General features: G+C 46.5%; 1 protein-coding gene and 1 long non-coding RNA gene across 4 annotated transcripts in view; one reads left to right on the plus strand and one right to left on the minus strand.

Moving 5' to 3' along the window:
• Window positions 1-24,967, minus strand: part of LOC141103347 (uncharacterized) — a 171,362-nt gene that overhangs the window by 137,020 nt on the left and 9,375 nt on the right. The gene's annotated exons all lie outside the window — the stretch shown is intronic.
• LOC141103331 (tetraspanin-33-like) overlaps window positions 1-24,967 on the plus strand; it is a 73,766-nt gene that overhangs the window by 12,725 nt on the left and 36,074 nt on the right. For both annotated transcript variants that reach the window (XM_073592833.1, XM_073592824.1), the window contains exons 2-3: window positions 20,834-20,891; window positions 24,799-24,923. In XM_073592833.1, the coding sequence (XP_073448934.1) occupies window positions 20,834-20,891; window positions 24,799-24,923 (183 nt within the window). The remainder of the gene's footprint in view (window positions 1-20,833; window positions 20,892-24,798; window positions 24,924-24,967) is intronic.

The following is a 24,967-nucleotide window of genomic DNA, read 5'->3' on the forward strand; positions in this document are numbered from 1 at the left end:
GTTCCAGCTAGAGTATCTGTGAGGAGTTGCAGTGTTGTGGCACCAGCACCAGTGCCTAAGGCCCAATTTTTCAGCCCTTGTTCAACAGGGGCATGTAATTACAATTCTTGATCTAATATTTCACAGCAGGGCCCGTTTCTGCACCCATCAAGAGCGAGTGAGGACTTACAGTGTTGTGGCACCAGCACCACCACCACCACCAAAGGCCCAATTTTTCTGCCCCTGTTCAACAGGGGCATGTAATTACAATTCTTGATCTAATATTTCACAGCAGGGCCCTGTGAGGGCTTACAGTGTTGTGGCCACAACAACACCTAAGGCCCAAATTTCTGCTGAGTATATAGGGCAGGCCCCCACTTTCAAACATCCAACTTACAAATGACTCCTACTTGCAAACGGAAGGAGACAACAGGAAGTGAGATGAAATCTACCCCTAGGAAGGGAAATTCTCTCCTGTAAGAATTAATATAGGAAAAACATTTCTCCTTTCCACTGATGCTTTATCACCAATCCTTGTTTCACAAAAAAACCCAAATTTTCAAAAAACATTTGTCATTGGGACAAAAAGTGAGGTGAAATCTTCTGAAGAGGAGCACAGACAGCAAAACAAATGTCACAGGGGTGATAACCCTTCCCTATGTTTTCCAAAAAGCTTAAAATAGATTTTTTTGGCTGGAGCTAAACACATTAAAAATGTACCAGTTCAAAATTACAAACAGATTCTACTTAACAACAAACCTACAGTCCCTGTCTTGTTTGCACCGCCTGTATACTGCTGTTCAGAGTACAGAGCCTGTATACTGCTGTTTCCTTTTTTAATTTGGGTGCGGGGTTCCCCTTAATATCTATACAAGACCCAAAGGGCCTGGTAATGGACTTGGGGGTACCCATGCTGTTTGTCTCACTGATTTTCATCCATATTGCCAGGACCCGACATTACATTAAAGCCGCAAGCAGTTTTAAATGACTTTTTTTCCTTTAAAAATTACATTTTGTGCAGGGACTGTTCTAAGCACGGGAAACACGCAGCACTTTACAGGCATACTATAGACACCCCCCCAGGTACGATATTTAAAGGAATATTTCACTTTTTTTTCTTCCTTTAAGCATCATTAAAATCACTTCTCCCGAAAAAACGTCCGTTTTTAAAAGTTTTTTTTGCATTGATACATGTCCCCTGTGGCAGGACCCGGGTCCCCAAACCCTTTTTAGGACATTAAAATGAGCACTTTTGATTTCGAACGTTCGAGTCCCATAGACGTCAATGGGGTTCTAACGTTCGTGTGAATTTCCGGTCCGTTCGCAGGTTCTGGTGCGAACCGAACCGGGGGGTGTTAGGCTCATCCCTACTGAACAGTTGATGGAGCTGCCCTTTATACAGAGGCAGGTCTAAAATGAAAGGAAGAGTTGCTACACATGGCAATATTAAGAAGGAGCTGGGGAAAGGCTGGTAGCGATGGTAAAGCCACAAGAACTGCAGTTAGGGCACATGCTATTATATTTCCAAAGTGGCTGAACAACACAGTCACAAGACACCCAGCAGATAGTTGACTGGCTGAATTTTTTTTTAACACCTACATCCTCCCAGGCTTAGTGCAGTCAGTTGTCCATAGTGTTACTAATGTACCCTCTTCTCCCTCTGCTTATCCCACCATAAACACGCAAACTATAAGCAGTCTTTGTAAATATTTGACTATACCACAGCAGACTTGCAACAGGAAGATTTGAGTGATGTGCAAGCCATACTTTCCTCTGACATAGGGGAAGATAGTGAGATCATCATTGAGGAAGAGGGTGGATCTGTGATCATGTAGAGCGGGGGTCAGCAACTTGTAGATCACTATCTACCAGAAGATCTGGTAGATCTCAGTCTGGGCTTGCTGACCTGCCAAAGAGGGACTACTTGTAAAGTTGGAGCTGTAGTAGGGAGCAAAGGCCACAAAAGGCGATACCTCCTCTGTAGCGCTTGCTCCTGTCCCATATGGAGTGATACCAACTGCACCTCACCTCTTATCCCGGCTAGCGGTCTCCAGAGTGGTGCCAGCAGCAGCAAAGAAGAGATCTTCAGGTCGGTGTGAAGCAATACACTGGGCATAATAGTATAGGGCTGCTTTCACACTGATGTGCTGCAAATTTACCTACGCCACGGGTGCAGTGCACGGGATCTAAACCCATGATTGCCATGCAATGTACGTGTTTGTGACATGGTAGTACGGAAATTAGAGGTTTGAATTAGGTGTGAGGAGGTGACATTGTGCCCGCTGATCTTTGACTTCTCCCATGTTGTTCAGGTAGATCTCCACCTCTTTAAGGTTGCCTACCCCTGAAGTAGAGCAACATACTCAAAGAGGCCTCAGGAACGTTTAGACTTGCATGTGTAGTCAGACGATGGAAAATGTCAAAAAAGATGATTTGCTCTGAAGAAGTGGCTCCCAGACTGCAATGCTTCTCTCAACAGAAATCCAACAGGACTCTAAAAAATAGAAATACAGACAGGATCGCCAAACCAAAACCAAATGAAATTCTCAAGACAATTTTAATTGTTGGTAAAAAAGGTCATATAAAAAAAGCTAAAACGACTACCATTGAAAAATAAAAATCATAAAAAATTTACTGACTGTTATATCAAAAAATAATAATGTTGCTAACAGCCAAACAGTCAAATTGTGTTAATTTATTAAACACCCAGTAAAATCACCATGGTTTAACAAAAACTGAAGTCCACCATGTTTCACAAGACACCCTCATTCATCACAGAACTCATATAATATATAGTAATATCATCCAGATTAGAGATCCAGAAAAGAAACATACCGTATGCACCGACAGAAAACATCCAGTATGGTGTAAAAAGAGATGCAATACATGGGGTATTAACACAATTCTATCCAGATCCGGAACATAAATTACCGGCAGCAATACTGTGGCTTAACACACATATTAACCATTTATTACTTATACTGCTTGAAAAACTAAAAAGATGAATCTCTCTTCACCCAAGGATATTAAGTATGCGGATACTTATGGGATTGCAATGTAAAACCCGAGACATCCACAAGCATTTTCCACACATTCACAATTAAAGATCTTCCAGCTGATAATATGGGTATCCTTAAGTCAATTGGGATATATCTCCATCTACAATTTCAATTGTATTACATATGAAGTGGGACTGCTTGACAATGCTTGTCCCCAGTGGCTGCTCTGACCTTGCAAGCCTTCGGACACCTCTGACACTCTGGGCTCAGACATACTGTATTTCAGAATAGAGATAGAAAAATCATGTACTTTATTTTTTGGTGGTACTTTTAAAGCTTTTACTCAAAAATAGGTAGACCACAAGGGTAATGACATTAATGTGTACAACCCCAACAGATGGAATGGCAATATTCTCTAATACAAATATAATAGTCAAATAGTTATGGAAAACCTTTTATAATAGTTACAGTAAGTGAACTTCAATCATTTAACTGCAACCCTGGTGGAAGGAGGGGGGAGAGGAGACTTATTGGTCAGTGAACTCCCTCTGAACCTCCGGCATTAGACAGGAAGAACAACAGAGGAACTCTGGTTTGGATAGTTAAGGCCTTAGATAAAGGAAAGGTCCCTTTAACCAGAACTGCAGCTAGAGTCCTTTGATGCTAGAGTCTCTTTAGTAGAAAAGGTTTCCCTTGTCTTCTGCTAACAACGGTGAGGCCCGAAAGAAATGTTGAACACTGTTAGGTTAGTGGGGTTAAACAGACAGGCCTTGTGCTGCTCACAGTAAAGAGTCTCCTGATGGCTGAAGTGTACAGGTGTCTGCATGCAGTGTCTCTGGGTTAATTAACTAGGAAGAGAAGGTTGGCCTTCCATCCGCTCATCAATCCTGATGATAGCACAGTCTCACAGGAATAGGGAATTCCTGCACAGGCTCTTGAGTGTTCACAGTGATGAATGGAATACCCGCCTGACAGTGCAGTGGATCAGCAAGGGCTGCGTAGTGATGGACAGTGGTGGTCCTGATGGGCAGAACAGCCAGTGCAATCCTGCAGCAATCGCCTACGCCCCTGCGGTGTCGATCCACTGACAGTCTCCTTGCCCGGACTAGGCAGCAATGCCCACGGAAGGGTGACAGACTCCTAGCCTTCAGCTCTGAGTCCCGTGTCATAAATGAGAAAGCCCAATGCTCACAGTTCAATATAAATGCTTTCCCAGCATCCACTTCTCATCACTAGCCTTCTGACATGTGTAGTCTGATCAGCACTCAGAAACACAGAGTATATTGACAGAGGGGCTACAGGTCCCAAGATACTCTGTAACCAGTTGAATTGGCTTTGCTCTGCTAACAGGAAGTGAAGTAATTGTCACAATACTGGGCGCTAGGGGAAAAAGGCTCAATTATAGTCCCACTTAAAAGGGTCTATTGTATGGAGCAATAACATAGCCAGCAATTGGCTACACATACATAGAAGTAGGGCTGTCTTAACAAGTGGGCACACCTGGGCACTGCCCAGGGCCCCAGCTGCATGGGGGGCCCCTGCACTTTCCCCAAAGCAGCTGGTCCCTGAGCCCACGCTGCCCCAAAATTGGGGGCCCCATGATGGCACTGAGAGTGATGGATACATAGGGGAAGCAGGCTGGCAGCGGTGCACCGTGCTGTGCAGAACGATACCTATTATTTCACAGCCAGTAGGGAGGGGCAGGGCCGCAGCGCCAGTGATGCTCTGACCCCACCCCATTCAGCTTGAATGCTCGGGACTCGAAGGCTGAGGGGTAGGAGCTGGAGTGGGAGCTGCTGAGTCAGCAGCACTGAGACCCCGCCCGTGGAAGTAGCATTGTGGATGGTGTCATGGTGAGCCCAGCTGTCCAGCACTGTTTGCACCAAAGGGCTTGGAATGCCCAGAGGGATTCTCCCTCCTCCACCCCTCCTTCTGCCTGCTTGATTATTATAGGTGAGCCCAGTGCTGGAGGCGGGCACATAGCCAAAAGTTTACATGCACTGTATCTTCAATGGAAAAGGGGGTACTACATGGATGGAATAATAGTGCTGGGGGATATCAAGGGTATATGGGGGAAAAGAATGCTAAGGGGGGGTCTGGGGTGTATAGGGGGTAGCAATGCTTGGGGTAGCTTGGGTGGCTATAGTGCTAGAGGTATCAGGGATGTAGAGAGGTCACAGTGTAGGGGGTATCAGGGATGTAGTGGGGTCACAATACAAAGGGTATCTTATGGTATATGGTAACAATGCTGGGGGGATATCTGGGGTGTAGAGGGGTCAGAGTGCTGGGGGGATATCTAGGGTGTAGAGGGGTCAGAGTGCTGGGGAGATATCAAAAAATTTGAAAAAAAAATCATCAATTGCAGCCACTGTGCCCATCAAACTCTGCCACTGTGCCCATCAAACTCTGCCACTGTGCCCATCAAACTCTGCCACTGTGCCCATCAAACGCTGCCACTGTGCCATCAAACAATACCACTGTGCCATCAAATGCTGCCACTGTGCCCTCGAATGCTGCCACTGTGCCATCAATTGCAGCTACTGTGTCATCAAACACTGCCACTGTGCCCATCAAATGCTGCCACTGTGCCATCAATTGCAGCCACTCTGCCCATGAAACGCTGCCACTGTGCCATCAAATGCTGCCACTATGCCCATGAAACGCAGCCACTGTGCCCATCAAATGCTGCCACTGTGCCCATCAAACGCTGCCACTGTGCCATCAAATCCTGCCACTGTGCCATCAATTGCAGCCACTGTGCCAAACGCTGCCACTGTGCCCATTAAATGTTGTCACTGTGCCATAAAACGCTGCCACTGTGCCATCAAATGCTGCCACTGTGCCCATCAAACGCAGCCACTGTGCCAAACACTGCCACTGTGCCCATCAAACGCTGCCACTGTACCATCAAACGCTGCCAGTGTGCCCATCAAATGCTGCCAGTGTGCCCATCATATGCTGTCAGTGTGCCCATCAAATGCTGCCAGTGTGCTCATCATATGCTGCCAATGTGCCCATAAAATGCTGCCAGTGTGCCCATTGAATGCTGCCAGTGTGCCCTTGAATGCCCCCAGCGTGACCCTCGCCCACTCGCCGTCTGCCCGACACTTACCCTGTCTTGGTGGGGCAGCGGGTGACAGCGACGAGCGGGGTCCTTCCTGCGTCTCCTGCCGTCCTTATCTCCCATCCCCTCCTCCTGATAGGCATCCAATAGCGGTGCCTGTCATTTCAGCCAATCAGGTGAGAGGTAACAGACCCGAGCACCTGATTGGCGGAGAGGCGGTTTAGGAAAGCGAATAGTCATTTACTTTACTAGCACAGCTGAGTGACCTGCAAGTGCCCAGCATGGCGCTCGCAGGTCACTTTTTTTGAAGCCTATTAGAGCCTATGGCTCTAATCAGGTGCTTCAAAAACACCTCCCGCCGCTGTAAAAGAGGGGCTGGGCGCCTACATAGGGGGTGGCAGCGGCGGCCATAGATAGATTCATACAATACATGAATCTATCTATTGGTGATAGAGGGGGTGGCAGGAGAGTGGGGGCGGCGCCCATGCGCCCTTAATGCACGGACCACCACTGATCACCAAGGGAATGGCCACTCAAAAGGGGAGACTACCATCTACCTACATGTGTTTCCCCATTCAGCGTAATCACATGACAGCAATTTCTCTGCTGCAATGGAGCCTAGAAGCAAAGGACACCAAACAGGGAGCAGGAACAGACAGGGAATATGAAGCAGCTGTAACTCAATGCACAGTAGTCGCTAGTGAGGAACATGTGCTGGAGGATGAGGTGGCAGACCATACATAGGTGTTATGCAGGGGAGAGAAGGAAAGTCAGAGGGAGCGGCTTAAGGGCAACAAAGGAGGAAGCTATTAAAGCAGTAGTAAAATCCGCTTTATGACTTGTACCTACAGGTAAGCCTTACCTGTAGGTAGAGTGAATATCTCCTAAACATGTACCATTTAGGACAGAGGTAGGCAACCTTGGCCCTCCAGCTGTGGTGAAACTACAAGTCACATGAGACATTGCAAGACCCTGACAATAACAGGCATGACTCCTAGAGGCAGAGGCATGATGGGATTTGTAGTTTCACCACAGCTGGAGTGCCCAGGTTGCCTACCCCTTATTTAAGAGATATTCACATTTGTAGCATGATGTCACTGGAGGGCTCTGTTTTAAGTGTGTCATAATGTGCTAGTATGTGGTGCATACTAGCACATTATGATTTAAACTGTCCGGGGACCTAACTTTTTTTTTTTTTTGCTTGGACTTTACTGCTGCTTTAGGATCCAGGCACACCTTGCAGAGAACAGCAAGCAGCAGCTGTCCAAATCTATTTAAAGGCACTACCCCAAAGGCAGATGGCCCTGTTACTTCTAAAGCTGGCCTAATGCTAGTAGAGAGTCCATTCACTTCAAAATTACATGTTAAATGCAAACCATTTTTGAAGCAGTTCCAAATACCATTCGTCCTCTCAACAAATGTATTGATGAGAACTTTTGTACAAAACGCTCACTCAGAAATCAAATAGTGTATGGCCAGCTTAAAGCCAGTCTACCAACCTCTGCAGTGAGGCCCTTTTTTTTACTGTGTCTGCTGCTGAAAACCTCTGATGGAAATGCCTGCATCCCAGAAAGCTTAGTACCAGTTTTTGTACTACTGTAAAGCACATGACTCAGCAATACAAAGACCGGTGAGAGCACTACCTGAGTAAAACAATATACACTTGTCAGATCTCCCTTCTGCAATTTCTGCTGCAGCAAAAAAATGTTGCAGAAGCATAGCTACCATCTCAATGCCAGCTTACCAGAGCTGCTGGTGCTACAACCACTCCCCACACAAATTGGTGGAAACAGCCCCATTCTGCCAGTTCATGACCTGTGCTGCCCCAGTGCCTTACGTTTTCCAGAAGGCCATACTTGCACCTTTAAGTGGAGAGAAACATGTCTCTGTCCCTGGACTATGCTGTTTGTGAAATGCTGTCACGCAATGTTGTAGCATGTATGCCTGGGGAAAAGGATCTTTAACAAAATAGGTAGTCGGCCAAATGGTCAGACAGGAAGTAACTGTAATTTGCAGTTTACTAAACAGGTCCAAAGTTAAAAGCAATAATGCAACACAGGCTTAAGTTGGCAAAGAACATGCATATGTAGCACCCTCTAGTTAGTGAGTGCTAGAAGTGAGGATTTTTGACAGGGTAGGAAAATTTGGGCAGGCCTGGCTGGTAGCTAGGCCTGTTAGTTTTCATTCTGGGCTGGCAGTGGCTCAGGGAGAGAGTTGGGTGACTGACAGGTGGCATCACCATCACCTCCCTCTTCCTTCGAGAAGGTCCTGGAAGGAGAGGAGGGGAGATGAGGTGGAGCTGCCTGAGGTATCTAGGGAGCCTTGACCAATCCCCAACTTGGATTGGCAGGGGGCAGGCCTCCTTAAATAGCTGTGGTCAGCCTAGCTGGGGAGGAGTTGTCGGGTGGAAGAGCTGAAATGAGTGGGTGTGGAGGCTGTCAGGTCCACGGGGAGCTCCCCAGTCTGGGGGTGGGTGACCCTGGGCTGGGGCTCGGGTGCATCCGGGAGGAGTGAAGAGATCCTGGAATCAGAGGCACACGAGAGAACAGGAGAAAGGACAGCGGGAGAGAACATGCTAAGAGTCTCCAGGAGGACTAGAGGTCGCAGCCAGGAGGGCTGGTGAGTGAGCATAGTCGGGAGGACTGCTGAGGACTGGGAGATATCAGTTTGAGAGATGGGAGCAGAACCAGTGGAGAGAGGACTGTGGAGAAGGGCAGTGGGAAGGGGTCTTTGCAGCCAGTCTGACTGGCAGGGACTGGAGAGAGCTCTCTGGGAGTGGTAGCTGAGCAGAGGACAGCTAGCACCTGAACTATTCTACACCACAGGGGCCTGGGGTCCCTGCCCACAAAAGGCTGTTCAGTGAGGCCTGGCAGAAGTAGCATCAAGCCTACCCATGCAGTGCTAGCTGGTCCGGAGGAGTGATGGTCTGCGGCAAGGGAAATGCTGATGGAGGAACAGTCTGCAGCAAGTGAAGTTCTGGAGGAGGAACAGTGTGCAGCAAGCGAAGTGCTGGAGAGAAGATTGAGGTGTATGTACAGGGAGTGTACATAGTTGTCCTAATTGATGGATCTACAATTCACACTTGATTGTTCTGCAATCCACAATTGATTGTTCTACAATTCCCAATTGTTTGTTCTGAAATCCTGGACATCCAATAATTCCCTAATACCCGGTCTGTGTTACTGAGTGACTGTAAGATGGACATTTTATGTAATAGACCAACACAAAGTGGCACATAATTGTGAAGTTGAAGGAAAATGATAAATGGTTTTCAAATTTTTTTACAAATAAATATGTGAAAAGTCTGGCGTGCATTTTTATTAAGCCCCCCCTGAGTCAATCCTTTGTAGAACCACCTTTTGCTGCAATTATAGCTGCAGGTCTTTTTGGGTATGTCTCTACCAGCTTTGCACATCTAGAGAGTGACATTTTTGCCCATTCTTCTTTGCAAAATAGCTCAAGCTCTGTCAGATTGGCTGGAAAGTGTCTGTGAACAGCAATTTTCAAGTCTTGCCACAGATTCTCAATTGAATTTAGGTCTGGACTTTGACTGGGCTATTCTAACACATGAATATGCTTTGATCTAAACCATTCCATTGTAGCTCTGGCTGTATGTTTAGGGTCCTGCTAGAAGGAGTCTTTTGCAGACTCTAATAGGGCGTACACACGGTCGGACTTTGTTCGGACATTCCGACAACAAAATCCTGGGATTTTTTCCGACGGATGTTGGCTCAAACTTGTCTTGCATACACACGGTCACACAAAGTTGTCGGAAAATCCGATCGTTTTAAACGCGGTGACGTAAAACACGTACGTCGGGACTATAAACGGGGCAGTGGCCAATAGCTTTCATCTTTTTATTTATTCTGAGCATGCGTGGCACTTTGTCCGTCGGATTTGTGTACACACGATCGGAATTTCCGACAACGGTTTTTTATTGTCGGAAAATTTTATCTCCTGCTCTCCAACTTTGTGTGTCGGAAAATCTGATGGAAAATGTCCGATGGAGCCCACACACGGTTGGAATTTCCGACAACACGCTCCGATCGGACATTTTCCATCGGAAAATCCGACCGTGTGTACGGGGCATTACAGGTTTTTTTCTAAGATTGCTTTGTATTTGGCTCCATCAATCTTCCCATCAACTCTGACCCTCTTCCCTGTCCCTGCTGAAGAAAAGCATCCCCACAACATGATGTTGGCACCACAATGTTTCACGGTGGGGATGGTGTTCTCAGGGTGATGAGCAGTGTTAGTTTTCACATAGAATTATTGCTCTCACTCGAACGATCACGGCGATACCTCACGTGTGGTTTGAACACCGTTTTCATATGCGGGAAGTACTCACGTATGCATTTGCTTCTGCACATGAGCTTGGCGGGACGGGTTTTTTTTTTAATAGAAAAAAAGCATGAAAGGGTCTATTAAATATGAGATCTGGGGTCAAAAAGACCTCAGATCTCATATTTACACTAAAATACAATAAAAAAAAAAATGTAATGTCATTTGAAAAATGCCCTGCAATGGTATGGAGACGAGCGGGGGCCATCTTGCCCTCACTCGTCTCCATACCAGCGCTACCGAGCCGTCGCTACCGACGGCTCTGGTAAGTGTAAGGTAACGTAGTTTCGCCCAGCCGTGCCATTCTGCCGCAGTTAAACTGCGACGGCTGGTCACCAGCTTTACTTTTTATAGCTGCTGACTTATAAATGGGTGGAACTCTTTAAAGGCGGTAAATCTTCCCAACAGGATCACAGGCAGTAATTAAAACACATTTTTTAGAAGTCTGAGGAAGGTTTAGAACCTCTGTAAAGATTTTGTTATCCTTACATGTCCAGGTGAAGGGTTTTAGGCCTGGTTCACACTAATGGGGTACAGGAACCACACGTGATTTGGACAGGAATCGCACCGCATTCCTGTTCAAATCACATGCGATTCTGCAGCAATGTGATTTAAGCCATACATTTTGTATGGCTCAAATCACACCGCATCCAAACCAAAATCATGCAGGGTCTTTTTTTTGCAGCACCAGAATCGGATCACATGCGTGTTCATACCCATAAATCTAGATGAGCCTTGCGAGCCACATACGGGTTAATGCCTTATCAAATAACGAAATAAAATCCAAGTGAAAAGAATCCAAGTGAAAAAACAGCTGCAAACACTAATCACGTTCCACACCCGTGCAATTAATATCAAAGAAATACAAATGTGTCTGCGCTAGAATTCAAATATCTAATAAGTGTTTACAGTGAGTGTTGAAATAGGTAAAGTAATACAAAAAATAAAAATAAAAAAATATTTTTAAATTAAAAATTAAAAACTGCACTTAAGCTAATTAATACAAATCAGAATTATCTCTTGGTGATTCAACCTTATAATACTAAAAGTGCGAAATGCAATCTAAAATCCACAATATAAGTGCCAAATCAATAGTGAAATTTTCATAAAAGTCCTTATAGTACAAAGGTGCACATCCAAAGAAATATAAATATAAGGTGCTCAAAATTAGTGTCCATAATAGTGAAGCTCATCCATCTTGTTCCTCCAAAAGTGTACCATAAAGCATGCCTTAGTGTCTTTCCGTGATCCCCCAAAAGCATATGCGCTCACCTTACAGTGTGTGACACAGTAATTAAACTCTATCAAACACGCTTTGGAGCAACTCCTGTGCTCAAAGGAATCAACTTTGTAGACCTCCAATGCTCCCAGTCATGATATAATATGCAAGAAAAAAGGAAACTCCATAGCGCAATATTGTAGGATAATGAAGGATCTTTTATTGTGAACAGAAACTCTCCCCTCTTAGGGGTACTCACATGCAGTGGGTGCGTAGGTGCACCATCCCATACAAGCGTTGACAAAAACAGGCCGTCCGTAAGGTATAGCGTGCGGTGCGGTGTATGCCACAATCTCTCTCTCTCTCTCTCTGCTGACAGCTCCGTCCAGGCCCCTCCCCTACGCGTGTTCGGCACCGGGATCACGTGCCTTCATCAGGGGGATTATTAGATATTTGAATTCTAGCGCAGACACATTTGTATTTCTTTGGTGTTCATACCCATACAATCCAATTCTGCTAATCGCACTGCGCACACCAGCAGTGTTTCGCATGAATGGGGTGCAATGATGAATGGGTTGCAGAAAGCACACAAAATTAGATGCAAAATCTGTGACAGACTCACCCGGGACAGAGGCTATTGGAGGGGACTGAACGCAAGCCTCTTGCCCACCGATTATGGGCCCTAGCATTTGGGGGAATGGTGCTCTCTGTGAGCTGTATGCCTAGGGACCCTGGGGTTGGTGTTACTTTGGATTCAGCTCCATGTCCCCCCAAAACACACAGACTCTGGAACCCTTTATATGCCATATTAGAATGATAAGACTGAATTATACTGTTGGGACACATCCTGTGAGGAGATGCTAATGTCATCAACTCCACTCACCTTTCTGATGTCAGCTATAATGGGTTTAATGTAAATAAGTTTAGTCTAGGTTCTAAGGGTATTCAACTCATTGTTGTTTGTTCTAATTAACCCTGTGTTGATGTTTATGGTAATGTATGTTAATTGAATGAGCTGATCACATTGTCCCATATACAATGTAGGAGACGGGACGACTCCTATTGGAGCTCATGTTAATTAGATTAGCTTTGAGTCAGCCTGGTGTATAAATGTGTGTGAGATCTCAAATAAAAAAGTTAGTCCTGATGTACTCCAAGACTGGTGTTGTCTAGTTCTTGGGGTTCCTATAGCCAGATCCATTGGACTAGTGTTCCAGAACTTAGGAAGCGGTATATGACGGAAGCACTCAAGCGGAGTGTGGGACGTTCCGTGACAAAATCCACACTGCATCAGTGTGAACCGGCCTGGGCCGCACACTGACAGCAATTAAACAAAAAATCTGCTGTTGATTTACTAAAAAGACATAATCCCTGAGACTCACTCTATAGTACGTAATCTACAGTTACAGTATGGTAACCTGATAGCTTGATATGATTCACAGGCAGCTTCACCTTGCAAAGAAGACAGACAGGTAGAATCTAATGTAATTTATTTGAGCTTGGCACTTAAAAAATATGTTTTTCTGTGTTTTTTTTCTATTGTAAAAAGACAATGCTTCCCCGTGCCTATATTCTGTGTAGGCAGGAACAAACCACACTAGGCATATGGTAGAGGCTGAGAGCGGCAAATGTAGGGCTGGTCTAACTGTTCAAAAATAAACATAGAGAGCAGTGCTGGGACAAGGCCATCTGGTGCCCAGGGCGAAGATGGCAAACTGTGCCCCCCCCCCCCTCATTGTTGTTTGTTCTAATTAACCCTGTGTTGATGTTTATGGTAATGTATGTTAATTGAATGAGCTGATCACATTGTCCCATATACAATGTAGGAGACGGGACGACTCCTATTGGAGCTCATGTTAATTAGGTTAGCTTTGAGTCAGCCTGGTGTATAAATGTGTGTGAGATCTTAAATAAAAAAGTTAGTCCTGATGTACTCCAAGACTGGTGTTGTCTAGTTCTTGGGGTTCCTATAGCCAGATCCATTGGACTCGTGTTCCAGAACTTAGGAAGCGGTATACTGACGGAAGCACTCAAGCGGAGTGTGGGACGTTCCGTGACATTGGTGGCAAGCAGCGGGAAAGCTTCCTGAAGTCTGGGACATCCAAACCTCCAACTGGATCCAAGATCAGCATAGCAGACTTCGGTCACCCCAGCGGAGATATGGACCTGGCATCAGAGTTCCCGGGGCTGCTGCGGATCATCCTTTCAACATACACCAGGACTGTGTCTGAGGATGAATACCTGGAGCTCAGGCAGCAAATTCGGGTGGAGCTCTGGATTGCAGCCCTCCGTCTCGCTGGTATAAAACAGGGCAAGTGCTTTCCAACCCAAGAGCAACGGGCCAGTGACCAACGGGCATTGCGGATGGCATTCCTGGGAGAGCAGCCCCAGGAGCAATGGGTGACTGAGTTGGACAGGTTGGTCCAGCAGGAGATAGAGCTGGACAATCGTTATCGGGCTCTGCAATGGCACGCAGAGGAGGGATATTTAGGGGAGACAACAGAATGCTCTCCGGAGGGATATGACTTTGGCGGCCCTGGATTGCTGTGGGAGAGCCTTACAGATCTTTTTATGTTTGGCGATGAAGGGGAACCTGACCTTGAGGACCTGAGAGACTATAGAGAGTCTATGCTCGGTCTTGCAGGGGTCTCAGAGCTCAAACCTGATCTGGACCATTTGCTAAGGAAGGAACAGCATCTGGAAAGGGCATACAGGAAACTGCTAGAACAAGTTCACCAGCATGCCAGAGAATCGGCAGTGGAAAATCCGGAGATTGCCATCCCCAAACCTGAAGTGCTGACAACAGGGCAGAGCTCTGCTAACCTCTGCCCAGAAATGATAGCATCTTCTGTGTTCCATGGACAGGAGATGGTGAACCTCTATCCCCAGACATCAGTTGCAGAGACATGGGATTTGATAGACTTTTCTGCTGAGGAAGAACAACCTGATGAGCCTCCAGCAGAAGAGCTGCTATCAGGGCCAAAGTTCACTGTGTTCTGCCCAGCACCAACAGTGGCTTCGGCCTTCTTGAGAGAAGAGGTAGTCGGCCTTTCTCCCACAACACTGACAGGGACATGTGATTTTCTGCCAGCAGCATCTATGGAGTTAAAACAAACTTCTCCAGCTGAAGATCTGGTAACTGAACAGAGGGTCCAAGACCTCTGTCCCACACTTTTACCAATTCCAGAGACTGGGGATTTAATAGACATTTCTGTAGAGGAGGAACCACCTGGAAAACCCCCAGCAGAAGTGCTGGCAACTGGACAGAGGGTCCAAGACCTCTGCCCCACACCTGCAGCAATTGTGGAGGCTCAGGGTGAGAAGATGGCAATCACTTCCCAGCAGCAGATACAGGGGGAGAAGGGAGAGGAGGTGTGTGTTGTCCCTCCCCAACAGTTGGCCAGGGTGGAGGAAGCGGGCTTTCCTCCCCAGCAAAGATCCATGCACCTGGGAGACAGTACCATCGACATGTCGTCCCAGCAGCCAGATGAGGGAATGGAAAAGGAAGCAGCCGGCTCCCCTCCCCAATGGCAGCTACACAGTTTGGGAGTGGAGGAAGCCAGCCTCCTGCCCCAACGGTTAGCCGGAGTGGAGCATGCGGAGTCCCCAGCAGAAGTGCTGGCAACAGGGCAGAGTGCTACCAACCTCTGCCCAGCACCGGCAACAACTACAGAGTTCCAGGGAGGCGGGGCAGTCGGCCTCCCTCTCCAACAGTTAGCTGGAACAGATGGTGTGGGGTTTCCAGCAGAAGGGCTGGCAACAGGGCCGAGGACTGCTGGACTCTGCCCTCAACTAACAGAGGATGGATTTCCTGTGAAGGTGGATGGGACTTCAGTCTCCACCTGTATACCCCAGGGATGCTGGGCAGTCGGCCCAGATCCCCAACAGCATGACAGAGTGAGCCCAGTCCCCCTGTCTTCTCTCCAGCGGCAGAAAGAACTCCAGGGAGAAGGGCCAGTGCAGGCCTCTCCCCAGCGGCAGTTATGTTCTCCGAGAGAGGCAGAGGTTGGCTGGGTGAGTAATGCTTTGTTTGGAACAATTTATTTGGGGTACTGTGTGGGTATAGGCATTAGAGGACTGGAGCTACTTACTAACTTCGGAGTCAACCCGTCTGGGGTCACCTCCTGTGTTAGTCTCCTGCCGAAAGGGGAGAAATGTGACAGACTCACCCGAGACAGAGGCTATTGGAGGGGACTGAACGCAAGCCTCTTGCCCACCGATTATGGGCCCTAGCATTTGGGGGAATGGTGCTCTCTGTGAGCTGTATGCCTAGGGACCCTGGGGTTGGTGTTACTTTGGATTCAGCTCCATGTCCCCCCAAAACACACAGACTCTGGAACCCTTTATATGCCATATTAGAATGATAAGACTGAATTATACTGTTGGGACACATCCTGTGAGGAGATGCTAATGTCATCAACTCCACTCACCTGTCTGATGTCAGCTATAATGGGTTTAATGTAAATAAGTTTAGTCTAGGTTCTAAGGGTATTCAACTCATTGTTGTTTGTTCTAATTAACCCTGTGTTGATGTTTATGGTAATGTATGTTAATTGAATGAGCTGATCACATTGTCCCATATACAATGTAGGAGACGGGACGACTCCTATTGGAGCTCATGTTAATTAGATTAGCTTTGAGTCAGCCTGGTGTATAAATGTGTGTGAGATCTCAAATAAAAAAGTTAGTCCTGATGTACTCCAAGACTGGTGTTGTCTAGTTCTTGGGGTTCCTATAGCCAGATCCATTGGACTCGTGTTCCAGAACTTAGGAAGCGGTATATGACGGAAGCACTCAAGCGGAGTGTGGGACGTTCCGTGACAAAATCCACACTGCATCAGTGTGAACCGGCCTGGGCCACACACTGACAGCAATTAAAGCAAACAAAAAATCTGCTGTTGATTTACTAAAAAGACATAATCCCTGAGACTCACTCTATAGTACGTAATCTACAGTTACAGTATGGTAACCTGATAGCTTGATATGATTCACAGGCAGCTTCACCTTGCAAAGAAGACAGACAGGTAGAATCTAATGTAATTTATTTGAGCTTGGCACTTAAAAAATATGTTTTTCTGTGTTTTTTTTCTATTGTAAAAAGACAATGCTTCCCCGTGCCTATATTCTGTGTAGGCAGGAACAAACCACACTAGGCATATGGTAGAGGCTGAGAGCGGCAAATGTAGGGCTGGTCTAACTGTTCAAAAATAAACATAGAGAGCAGTGCTGGGACAAGGCCATCTGGTGCCCAGGGCGAAGATGGCAAACTGTGCCCCCCCCCCCCCCGGGTATAAAGAAAGACCCAGTGTCAGTCAGTGTCCTTTCAAAACCATAAAACACTTAAAACAATACAATACTGTAGCTGCAGCCCCGTCACAGTATATGTACGTATATACATAATTGTAAGTTCACTTTACAGAAAATCTGTAAGGTAAACTTACATTGGACCCACTCCTCTTCCCTCCCAGTCCTGCTAACCTGGAGTCCAGCGATCCCCCGCACTGACCCCTTTACATTACACAGCCCCCTGCGCCTCTGGGCCCCTTTACATTACACATCACCCTGAACCTCTGGGCCCCTTTACATTACACAACCCCCTGCACCCCTATACATTACACAGCACCCTGCACCCCTTTACATTACACAGCACCCTGCACCTCTGGGCCTCTTTACATTACACAGCACCCTGCAACTCTGGGCCCCTTTACACTACACAGCCCCCTGCGCCTCTGGGCCCCTTTACATTACACATCACCCTGCACCTCTGGGCCCCTTTACATTACACATAACCCTGCATCTCTGGACCCCTTTACATTAGACATCACCCTGCATCTCTGGATCCCTTTACATTACACATCACCCTGCATCTCTGGACCCCTTTACATTACACAGCACCCTGCATCTCTGGACCCCTTTACATTACACATCACCCTGCATATCTGGACCCCTTTACATTACACATCACCCTGCATCTCTGGACCCCTTTACATTACACATCACCCTGCATCTCTGGACCCCTTTACATTACACAGCACCCTGAAGCGCTGGACCCCCTGCATGTTACACAGACCAGCCTTCAGTGCAGATGCCTCCTTCAGTATAGCCCCCCGTTTGGTGCAGACCCCCCCTTCAGTGTAGCCCCCCCGTTTAGTGCAGACCCCCCCTTCAGTGTAGCCCTCCGTTCAGTGCAGATGCCCCCATTCAGTGTTGCCCCCTGTTCAGTGTAGCCCCCCGTTCAGTGTAGCCCTCTTCAGTGTAGCCCCGTTCACTGCAGATGTCCCACTTCAGTCTAGCCCCCCCTTCAGTGTAGCCCCCATTCAGTGCAGACCCCCCCTTCAGTGTAGCCCCCCATTCAGTGCAGACGCCCCCATTCAGTGTAGCCCCCTGTTCAGTGTAGCCCCCCCATTCAGTACAGACACCCCCTTCAGTGTAGCCCCCCGTTCAGTGCAGATGCCCCCTTCAGTGTAGCCCCCATTCAGTGCAGACGCCCCCTTCAGTGTAGCCCCCCGTTCAGTGTAGCCCCCCCTTCAGTGTATCTCCCCCGTTCAGTGTAGACGCCCCCCTTCAGTGTAGCCTCCGTTCAGTGCAGACGCCCCCTTCAGTGTACCCCCCCTTCAGTGTAGCCCCCCTTCAGTGTAGCCCCCTTCAGTGTATCCCCCCATTCAGTGTATCCCCCCGTTCAGTGCAGATGCCCCCCTTCAGTGTAGCCCCCCTTCAGTGTAGCCCCCCGTTCAGTGCAGACCCCGCTTCAGTGTAGACCCCGTTCAGTGCAGATGCCCCCATTCAGTGTAGCCCCCTGTTCATTGTAGCCCCCCATTCAGTGCAGACACCCCCCTTCAGTGTAGCCCCCCGTTCAGTGCAGACGCCCCCTTTAGTTTAGCCCCCCGTTCAGTGCAGATGCCCCTTCAGTGTAGCCCCCTGTTCAGCGTAGCCCCCCCTTCAGTGTATCCCCCCGTTCAGTGCAGACGCCCCCTTCAGTGTAGCCCCCCGTTCAGTGCAGATGCCCCCCTTCAGTGTAGCCCCCCTTCAGTGTATCCCCCCGTTCCGTGTATCCCCCCCGTTCAGTGAAGATGCCCCCCTACAGTGTAGCCCCCCTTCAGTGTATCCCCCCGTTCTGTGCAGACGCCCCCCTTCAGTGTAGCCCCCCTTCAGTGTAGCCCCAGTTCAGTGCAGTGTGCAGACCCCCCCATTCAGTACCTCAGATCAGCGCGGCGGCACATGTTCAGCAGATCCCCTGCCCCTGTTTACACATAAACAGAGAGGAGGGGCAGGTGGCTTCACTCTGCTCGGCTGTGCCTGTGTGACATCCAGGATTGCACAGACAGACAGCCCACGGCCACAAGAGGAGAGGATGGTAGGTGCAGCGGTGTCACCCCGCACACCCCCTCTCCCCCAAATCACAATATAGATCGCCTCTCCCTGCCTGTGCCTGTCACTGCTGCACTGCCCAAACCCGCGGCGCTGCCACCGCTTCAATCCCGGAGGGGGGGCCAGCCTGACCCCCCCCAGTGTGTGATAGTCGGGGCGGCCTGCCCCCCACCCAGTACGCCTCTGCACATCTTTGCAAGCAGGCGCAGCTCTGCAATGTTGTAGGGGCGGCCGGTGATAGCCACTTGCCCAGAAAGTTTAACATCACACTGCCTGCCAGCGCTGCGCCCCCTTCCTACAATAAATTTCTCTACCCAGGGCACCCGCCCCTTCCGCCCACCTCTTGTACCGGCCCTGGTAGAGAGGTAGAGTGGAATATAGCAAGATACAATACATGAATAAACATGTTGCTTGGGGAAGCAAATTGTATGCCAGGCATCACTAAATGGCAGACCACAGTCCAATTCTGGCCCAGGTAGCCATACTACCCAGACCGCAGCCTCGCCAAATAGTTGCCTGCGTGTCCTTTCCCCGCCGGCTCGCCTGCCTGGTGCTGCTATGATCACAGCATGGCAGGCACGTCGCACACGGGTCTGTCCCTTCGATAGGATCGCTGCACTGCCCCCTCCTCACACTACCTGTCTTATTCACACAAGATGAGACACTCTGGACAAAGGGCAGGACTTTTTAAGTTAAGAAGTGGGTAATTGGTTGCTACACAGCGGGGCGGTCCCAGCAATCAATCACTCACCTTTAATGTGAAAAGTGCTTTCCGTTTTGTGTGAATAAGGTAGGGCTCTGTGGGGAGGGGGGAGTGCTGTGCAGGACAGGAGTCTACTATCGAGGAGGGTCTGTAATGGGGGGGTCAGTCTGTGATGGGGGCCAGTCTGTAATGGGGGGGTCAGTACTGTGATGGGGGGGTCAGTCTGTGATTGGCGGGTCAGTCTGTGATGGAGGGCCAGTCTCTGATGGGGGTCAGTCTGTGATGGGAGCCAGTCTGTGATGGGGGTCAGTCTGTGATGGAGGGTCAGTCTGTGATTGGGGGTCAGTCTGTGATGAGGGGTCAGTCTGTGATGGGGGTTAGTCTGTGATGGGGGTCAGTCTGTAATTGGGGGCCAGTCTGTGATGGGGTGTCAGTCTGTGATGGGGGGCCAGTCTGTGATGGGGGTCAGTCTGTAAAGGGGGCCAGTCTGTGATGGGGGGGTCAGTCTGTGATGGGATGCCAGTCTGTGATGGGTGGTCAGTCTGTGATGGGGGGTCTGTGAACTGTGATGGGGGGTCTGAGATGAGGGGCCTGTGACGTGCACAGTAGGCTGCGATGTGAAGGATATCATGTGGAGTCATAGCACCAATATGACACTTGGACCTCGGCTAGAAGAAGTTTTTTCTGACCGGACCCCCATGAATTTTAATTCACTACAACTGCTGTATGCAGTCCCTGTAAACATCACACTACACACATCATCACCTTGATATAAAAAAGACCAGCCAAAAGATTGTGAAAAAAGGGACACATAAATAAAATAGAAAGATATTATAAGATTTTAAGGAGTAAGTAGCTAAAAGCACATTTTTGGTCACTCTATTTCAGCCAAATCGCAACCATTTTAATGTGCAATGCATCTTTTACACATATTATTACTCAGGCCAGTGTGAATTTATATAAAATATAAAGCAAAATATAAAAATTGTAAAGGCTTGACTTGATTATCAGCCACACTATCAATAAGTCATTGTAGATATGTCCTAGTTACATTGCTTATACCTTACTTCCGTTGTTGTCTTAACGTCTTTGGGTATTCTAAAATGTTCACCTAGAAATTAATCAAGAATGCTATTAACTACTATGCATCACTTTTTCAGGTGGCTAGTGGTCTCATGATTGCTGTTGGACTTTACGCTAAACTATGCAAAGAGACAGGTATGTTATTCAGTTCTGTGTATTTATGCATACATATGTGATGTATGTAATAACAGCTCAAAAACATCCATATTTCTCAAGCGTTTATCTACTTTATCATATTAGATGTAGTTAAGAATTTTCTTAAAAGCTTAAAAGATTCTGATAATGCAGAAATCATTAATCTCAGGAATTGAGACCTATTGTATTTGCCGGCTTATAAGATGACTTACAATCTCTGCCAATATGAGCAGGCTTTGTATTCATTAATAGAATACATTGCTTGCCGTGACTGGCTTAGCGTGGTATACTGTTTGCAGCCGAATCTACAGTACATACAGTATTACCGCACATCCAGCGGGCTGACAGATTAGTGGATGTAAACAAAATGGCTAGTAGACAATACTCCATCATTGCTCCACCAGCAAGAAGAAGGAAATATGAAGCCAGTTTCAAGCTGAAAATTGTAAACTTTGCCAAGGAACATAATAACAGTGCTGCTGCAAGACAATATGGAGTAACAGAAAAGATGGTCCGAGACTGGAAAGCAAATGAAGATGCATTAAAGAGTATGCCAAGGGGTAAGTGTGCATTAAGAAGATGCACCCCTCATTTTCCAGAACTTGAAAATCATGTAGCAGACATGGTGCATGAGCCTTGTCAAAATGGTTATGTAGTGACGCGAAACAACATATGTATGTTTGCACTTCAGTGGGACATATCTAACCCAGATCACAGCAAGGAATTTAGGGCCACTGTATCCTGGTATACTATGTTCTTGGAAAGGAATATTCTTTTACTGAGGCAAAAAAACAAAATTGCACAAAAATTACCTGCAGATCTCGACGGCAAGTAAGTAATTTCCATCGATATGTAATACAACAGTGCAAGGAACATGGCTATGCGTTAAGAAATATGAATGAAACTCCTATGAATTTCAATATGGTTGGAAATAAAACTGTCAATTCAATAGGTGCAAAAACAGTGTTAATTAAAACAACAGGACATGAGAAGTCCAGTTTTACAGTGGTACTAGTATGTACAGCTGATGGTGTCAAACTAAGACCAATGATTATTTTTAAAAGAAAAACAATGTCAAAAATCAAGTTCCTTGTTGGAGTTTTTGTACATGTGAATGAAAAAGGCTGGATGGATGAAGAAGGGGTAAAGCTATGGCTTGATAATGTATGGAGTAGGCGACCAGGTAGACTTCGTCGAGAACGTAGCCTACTTGTGTGGGATATGTTCAGGGCTCATTTAACTACCAGCGCAAAGAAAAGGCTGGCAACAATAAACACAGATTTGGCTGTTATTCCTACAGGATTGACATTGTTGGTATTGCCACTAGATGTGTGCCCAAACAAGCCATTTAAAGATCGCATTCGAGAACAGTGGAATGAGTGGATGGTTAGCGGCGAATAGTCATTCACAAAAGGAGGAAACATGCGTGCTCCACAGTTGGATGTTTTGTGCAACTTTGTCATAAAAGCCTGAAATGATATTGATGCAGAAACAGTAATCAAGTCTTTCAAGAAGCGTGGCATCTAAAATTCATTGGATGGTATGGAGGTCGACTACTTGGGACAAGATGAAGGGGAAGCCGAAGCTGAAGCCAGACCATCTGATTCGGAATTAGATCCATATGATGACTGTCTTACAAATGTATAACAAGATGTCATTGATGAACTTATGATGTCAGATGATGAACATGATGAGGGTTTTGAAGGATTTTAAGTACCGGTAAGTCATAACAATTTTAATTAAAATTATTTAACTCAAATCTGATGTTTTTAAATGGCGTTGCCTCGGAAGGGGGATAGTCTTATATGGCGAGTATAGCCCAAAACCTATGTTTTAACTGAAAAATGAGGGGGTCGTTTTATACGCCCAGTCGCCTTATATGCTGGCAAATACGGTACTTTGTATTTTTTTTCTACTAGTGCTGGACAGGCAGCTTTATCCCAGCCCTGATAGCTTTTACCTTTAAACCTTCAAAATTTACTATGTACTGGTCTGTAAATGCTCAGTGATCAGCGATATATCAATGGCAGTGCCTGTATAGCTTTAGAGCAGGCAACCATTAATAGGTGGAGGGTAAGCCATAAGATATGTTTACCTGCACCCCTAATCCTTATAGTATGCCAACTAAAACTAGTAAAGCCAGTTTTACCAGTACTCTTTCAGCCCAGTCTAACAAATCCATCTTTTTAATTCAGACTGAGCATAAAGGAAATCTATTGTCACAGCATACACTTTAATTTTTTTAACATCTGCAATAGCAACACAAAAATAATTATTATTGACAGTTCAAACTAAGCTTGTTTGAAGAATGTAATTTCATGTTGTGAATTCTGTTTGTCCGCTGGCCATCTTTTTTCTACGACTTTCTGGATTCCCTGTATGCTTTGCAGCTTCTCCTCTGCTATTTTATTTAAATTTTTAAGGACTAAATAACTCATAGTACCTTGCTGCCTGCAACCAGTGACTCCTGTACTGACTCCACCTCCTGAAACTCCTCCTCTCAGCACCTCTGTAGTTTAGAAGGCAGGCTCTATGAATTCTGTGACACAACAGTGCCCACTCATAGGGCATAATGAATAAGTATCACAGAATTCAAGGATGTAAATGTGCGAGGAAGTGAATTTACAAACTTTATGATTGTTCAGATCAATATGAGTGGGCTAGAGATAACTAAAATGCAATGTGGAAATGGATAAATGATTTTACATTTTGACCATTGACACGCTTTAAGGTATTGTCTTGCCTTTGGGACAACATTAAAAACACATTACTTTCATGACAGCCATCTCCAAATAAGGGTAAACCAGCTGATGAACAATACCTTAGTTGATATGGAGTTTGGGTTGGGGCAAGGCAAGAACAGGTTTCCTGTTTTCTGTCTGTTATAAAGAATTCATCATGCAAGGATCAGCTACAGGAAGGCGTTCAGCACTATCGCAGGCATGAGATATACACCAGATACAAGGCATAGGTCAGTAGCAGGGGGGCAGACAACAAGTTTGGACATAAAAAGGACACAGCAGAGGCCACCTGTAATAATGGAACATTTACAGTGGGTCACAGAACATTTCAGTGGGTGTGTGCCAATCGCCTGTGTTTGCTCCTTGACTTCTAGCCAGGGAACATCCATCTATTATTGCAAATGGAAGCTCCAGTATGCTGTGGAAGAGCAAGCTTCCTGATTTGCAATGACATTGCTTCCTCTGCAGAACGAGATGTTCTCCTGGTTTGGCAGTCTGCACGCAGATAGAGTCCCATTGATAGTTAGCTTAAGCTGCTTTTAGAACATCTCGTTCTGCAGAGGAAGCAATGTCATTGGGTAGATCTGGGCAGTGTAATAAGTGACACACTCAATGCTACAAAAAAAAACAAACAACACAAATGGGTCACCGATGTGTCACTTTTTGTTTATTGCGTGCTATATCTTCATTTAGTTAGCAACATTGCATTGTTTGAAAGCAATACAGTGTAGGATGGAATTGCTCTCTAATGTGGTCAGTAGTTGCATTAACCCAATGCTCCTTAAGGGACATTTATCAAGCAAATTATCAACAAATGTAGATGCAAAATAGGCCACTGGACTTAAGACGGATTCATTTCTTTCAAAACAGATGCCCTGGTCAGGGGCAGGTTTTTTTCTGTTGCAGTGCTACTTTAGAACAGCTGAATAGAAATTTATAAATGGAGCTACCCAATTACAATATATACAACCCATTTTTCTTGTTTAGCCTAGCCTACCATTTCAACAGTCCAATCAATAAACTATGCAAAAAATTGACTTTGCTATAGTTGGGAGTTAATGATGGTTTGTCGTCAATATGTTGCATTCTAACATATAGATATGACCAGAGCAAAACAATGTTGTAAAGTGTCTGAATTTGGAACTGAGTTTTTTATCATTTGACAGGTATTGTGGACACCCTAGCAACCGATCCAGCCATAATATTAATTGTGGTGGGAATGCTGATGTTTGCCATTACCTTTCTAGGATGTATGGGAGCACTGAGGGATTTGCATATTTTACTAAAAATCGTAAGTATGGGACAGAGGTGAACATGCTAACAGTGTCAAAAGAT

This window comes from Aquarana catesbeiana, linkage group LG01 (genome assembly GCF_042186555.1).
Source record: "Aquarana catesbeiana isolate 2022-GZ linkage group LG01, ASM4218655v1, whole genome shotgun sequence".
NCBI classification, from domain to species: Eukaryota; Metazoa; Chordata; class Amphibia; order Anura; family Ranidae; genus Aquarana; species Aquarana catesbeiana.